Here is a 5,193-nt window from a genome sequence, read left to right as displayed (position 1 = left end):
GTTTTAATTTGAAAGGTCTGATTTTTGATGAGAAAAATATTTTATTTCTGTTTTTAGTTTGAACTGAAGTTTCTGCTTCAGCTTTGATCAGAACAAGTTTAGGTCCAAATGCTGAAACATGTGGTTCTGGTTCTCCTCTCCTGGCAGACTGCTCCAGGCCCGTGGTGTCCGGCACCGGCTCGGCCCGCAGCGCCAGCCGCAGGAAGAGGACCAGCTTCTCCAAAGAACACGTGGAACTCCTGCGGGTCACCTTCGAGACGGACCCGTACCCGGGTATCAGCCTCAGAGAGAGTCTGTCCCAAACCACCGGACTGCCCGAGTCACGCATCCAGGTACTGACCCAGATCCTCACCTGACCCAGATCCCTCACCTGACCCAGATCCCTCACCTGACCCAGATCCTCACCTGACCTAGATCCTCACCTGACCCAGATCCTCACCTGACCCAGATCTTGGACCAGGGGTCACCACCCTTTGACACTAGGAGCTACTTCAGGGAACTGAGGAACACCAAGATCTACTTGATACAAACATAAATCTGCACGGCTCACCTTTAAATATAATTTATAATAAATTTACACATGTAAATATTTAACTTGCTCATTAAATCTCACTGTTAAAGACTCCTCATGATGATGATAATTTACTGTGTAGAGATGAGACATTATTATGATTAATAATAAGTCATTTAAACTTCATGAAGCAGCAGGAGGATCAACACAGAAAAACAAGTAAACTGTTTGTTAAACAGTTAAAACACACCTGTTTTAAAAACGTAGTTTATTTCTGTAAGAAAATAACTTCTTTTCCATTTTTTAAAAGAAACTTTTACCAGTAAAACATTTAACTCTGTGCTCATCATTCCCACTAACTCTTGTAAAAACAAAATATCACTTTAAAAAAAAAAACAAGAAAAAATTTCCTCCCAATCATTGTGAAAATTATTTGTTTTCCTGCGTTTTAATGCTTGTTTCTACGGAAACCACGAGGGGACACGGGGGTCAATGTTGCGTTCCCAGGCAAAGTTTGATTTGTAAATGAACTGAATTAAATCAGACTTTTATTTTGAAATATCCGATTACAAAAACAGGATGTGTCGCCACATGTTTGTGACATTGACATTGATGTTGTGTGRCTGCACTGTGTTCAAAAATCAACATATGACACACATGTGTGTGTCTGTGTGATATATTCATTCTGCAGCTGAATTAAAGCAGTAAGCTAACACGCTAATGGTGAACATGTGAGTTTGTTAATAAACCAGCAGCACAACACTGATTAACAACTTTTGCGAGGGAAAGCAAAAGGTATTGCGAGGTAACGCAAAAGTATTGCGAGGTAACGCAAAAGTATTGCGAGGTAATGCAACACTTTTGCGTGGGAACGCAAAAGAAAAAAAATCTCCCATGTCCCCTCTCTGGCTCCGTACGTCCCCCCCCCCCCCCMCTCGGAGGTAAACAAACTGARTATCTGAGCTCTGAGGGGTAATTTTCCGAAGGGTGGGGGTTGGGCGTGGAGAACTTGTTGAGTTTGTTGTGTTTAACAGGAGGTGTGTCTTTAACAGCAGCTCTTGTTGACATTATTTAGAAAGTGTTGTGTTAATAAAAGCTCCACAGTTTAACATTTAGAGCGCTGCTTCGATGACGGTCAGCCCGCGGGCCTCGTACTGCTGACTCCTGGTCTAAAAGCATCGCTATGAGCTCCTGCAGCAGAAACACTAAAACCAACAAAACATTGATTCAAAGTCTTTTTTTAAAAGCTAAATGTAGTGAAAACTGGTTAAAAACAACTTGGTAAATAGCATTAGCAGAATTAGCATTGACTGAGTTAGCATCAGCAGAGTTAGCATTAGCAGAGTTAGCATTAGCTGAGTTAGCATTAGCACAATTAGCATCAGTAATTTTGTCTCACTTGTATTAGAAACAAAAATACAGCGGACAGCTCTGAGCTTGTTGAGTCTGGGATTAAGTTAAGATAAAATCAGGATTATTGCACCAATAACTGATCTCTTTAGATTCAAACTTCAGGCTCGTCATCAGGTTGTGTTGTGATGAGAAACGTTTAAATAAATTAAAGATTTTTCTTAGCCGTGCTGTGATACAGTTGTAAAATAAAACGTGTTAGGTGCAGCCCAGCTGTGTCCAGATGTTGGTTCTTCAGGTGTTTTTATCAAAAGTCTCTGTTTGTAAATCAGGTTATCTGGGCTTTTATCTGGAAAAAGCTGCTGACAGAAACTGTTTGTTTGTTTCTGCCTCTGAAGCCTGATTGGTCAGTAAATAATCAACCAAACCTTCAAAATAAAACTCTTTGTTTTTCTGCTGTCTCTGGTCCAGGTCTGGTTTCAGAACCGAAGAGCTCGGACCCTGAAGTGTAAAGGAGCTAAAAAGGTTCTGTGGCAGTCTGACAGCCCAGACCATGATGCCTTCCCTGCCCGTCCAGCTGGAACCAACAGGGGACCCCTGACGGTCCCCCTGAGGCCCCTCAGACCCCCWCCAGCCTACCCAGCTCAAGTGAAGCAGGAGACGGAGGACGACAGCTATGGACTCTGTCCTCCTGCCTACCCCGCCTCTGAGGACCACAGACCCTGTCCTCCAGCCTTCCCTGAGGACCAGTTTGGCTCCATGTATGATCTCCGACAGGTGGATAGCTCCACCGCCCCCCACTTGAGGGTCTTCTGGACCCAGCCAGGCAGCCAGAACCCCCCTCTTTGGTGCAGTCCACCCCTGGAGATGAGCTCAGGCTCCAACCAGGTCTTCATGTACCTGGAACCAACAGAGCAGCAGATCTACCCAAACTCCTCCAGCTCCCTGACCTCCAGCCCCAACACGCCGGACTCTGGGTACTGGGAGGTCAACGCAGAGAGCACTGCCTCTGCTGAGGGTCCACACCCCCAGCTGGAGGACTCGTGGAGTGGAGAGACCCCTGAAGACTGCAGGGACTTGGTCCAGCTGGCACCCCTACCTGTGCTGTCCCTTCAGGAGATCCTGGGGGAGCTGGATGAGGACTGGCTGGGAGGAAAAACTGCTGAGGACAGAAAGACTTTCTGTTGATGAAGATGATGTTGATGAAGAAGATGATGAAGATGATGTTGATGAAGATGGTGAAGATGATGAAGATGATGATGTTGATGATGATGATGATGATGATGATGATGGTGGTGATGATGATGATGATGATGATGATGATGGTGGTGGTGATGAAGATGATGATGATGATGAATATGATGATGACGATGATGATGATGATGAATATGATGATGAAGATGATGATGATGATCAGAAGGATTCAGGATCAGATCAGGTGTTTGTTCGCAGAGTTTAATCCTTTTTTAAATGATTCAATCGTTTTTTTAAAATAATTTAGGTTTTCTGTATTTATTCATTTATTTTAGTTTTTATAACAAGTATAACATTTATACAATGTACAGTTTTCTGCACTTTAAATAAATAAATAAATCAATAATTGCTTCCAAATGCATTCCATTCATTTATATGGAGACACATTGGTTTGTGGAATAACTTCTTCCCACAGCCACAGGTTTCATGATCCACAGATAAGTTATATATCAAAACGTAGATATTTTTGTCTTCTTTCAAACGTTGCTTCTGGTTCTGCTGTAGGACAGATGGTTTTCTGTCAAAGTGTGTCAGAAGTCAGGGACCTTCCACTTCCTGTCCTATAGATCTCCATGTTGGACTTTCGTCACGCTCAAAGAAGACTTTGTTTGGATTTTAAAAATCGTTCTGAACTTGTCATTTTTCTGACAAAGTGCTCCAAAAGATGGAGTTTGTGTAATTCAACATGGCACGCAGACAGCTCAGAGTTTTGGGATTTACGGAGCTGAAATTTGGTGGTTTGGTAGCTGAGAGCTAACTCAACACATTCTGAATGCTAATCACAAGTTCAAGCTAACTGCTAATGTTTGCAATGACTATGAAGTTTTTTTTCTTCACATTAGTTAAACTAAACAACATTCACAGCGAAACACCAAAAAACAAGTTAGAGTACTAACAACAGGCTAACATTAGCTACCATTGTTAGCTTACCATTTGTCCTGCCCTCTCATCATTCGTTCAGCTGGATGGTCTGCTACAGTCTTCAGGACCTTTTTCTTTGAGTTTAGTGTAATCCATTATTGTTGAGTCACAGATATAATGAAATAAGATCTGCATGTTTTAAATATTTACATAGCACCTACAGTGAGGCGGCTCTGTGCTCAATGCAAACACAACCAGGACCTGACCGGGCCGGGCCGGGCCAGGCCGGGCCAGGCCCATTGCATTCCAGCAAGCAAGTTATCAATAAATTCAACAATCTCATTCCACATCACGCCATGAACTTTCATCATTTTCTTTAGTGGTGTAAGAGTAACCTCTGAGTTTCACCTGGTGACTGCTGATGGTCCATGGGGGGACAGGGTGGTCTATGAGTTGACAGGATGATCTATAGGGGGTCAGGATGATCTGTAGGGGGTCAGGATGGTCTATAGAGGGTACAGGATGGTCTATAGAGGGTACAGGATGGTCTATAGAGGGTACAGGATGATCTATAGAGGGTACAGGATGGTCTACAGGGGGTCAGGATGATCTGTAGGGGGTCAGGATGGTCTATAGAGGGTACAGGATGGTCTATGAGTTGACAGGATGATCTATAGGGCGTCAGGATGGTCTGTAGGGGGGACAGGATAGTCTACTCCTAGTTACTACTATAATCCACCAGAGGTCCTCAGTGTCTCTTTTCTTTTTTCAAACAGAWCAGTTCTTCTCTCCTGATCAAGAACCAGAACCTGAAGAGTTCAGTCGTTGATCTGAACCCGTTAGACTTGAGTTCTGGAATTATTCTCTTGATGACTGAACTTCAGGTCAGTGAGTCCAGATCCATCCTTTGGTTCCTGGTTCTCACCTCACAGGATCAGTTCAGACTCAGGGATGAAACGTGTCATGGATGAAGATCAAAGACAGTAAACAGGAAGTTAAACCTTGTTTCCTGTTTCTGTTGGTCCTGCAGCCTCATCATGTGAGGAAGGGTGGGGTTCTTTTGTTAGCATGTTCCAGGGGTTCCTGTTCCAACACGCGAAGAACAAACAAACACAAGACTAGCAGAGGTGCTCACCAAACAAAACCAGAACCAGAACCGAATAATATCCAGCAGCTGAGTACAAAGATTTCTGGTCCAAAATTAATAATAATAATAA

At 43.3% G+C, this 5,193-nt stretch overlaps 1 protein-coding gene across 1 annotated transcript in view; it reads left to right on the top strand.

Moving 5' to 3' along the window:
* mxtx1 (mix-type homeobox gene 1) overlaps positions 1-3,122 on the top strand; it is a gene marked incomplete at its 3' end in the record, with an annotated part of 8,492 nt that extends 5,370 nt beyond the window's left edge. The window contains 2 exon segments of the mRNA XM_014031466.1: positions 148-332; positions 2,333-3,122. Of these exon segments, the coding sequence (XP_013886920.1) occupies positions 148-332; positions 2,333-3,049 (902 nt within the window).
* Positions 3,123-5,193: the final 2,071 nt, after the last annotated feature.

Source organism: Austrofundulus limnaeus, unplaced genomic scaffold, assembly GCF_001266775.1.
Source record: "Austrofundulus limnaeus strain Quisiro unplaced genomic scaffold, Austrofundulus_limnaeus-1.0 Scaffold1256, whole genome shotgun sequence".
Taxonomy (NCBI): Eukaryota; Metazoa; Chordata; class Actinopteri; order Cyprinodontiformes; family Rivulidae; genus Austrofundulus; species Austrofundulus limnaeus.
Note: the sequence above shows the minus strand (reverse complement) of the source record. Positions and strands in the feature narration are given on the sequence as shown.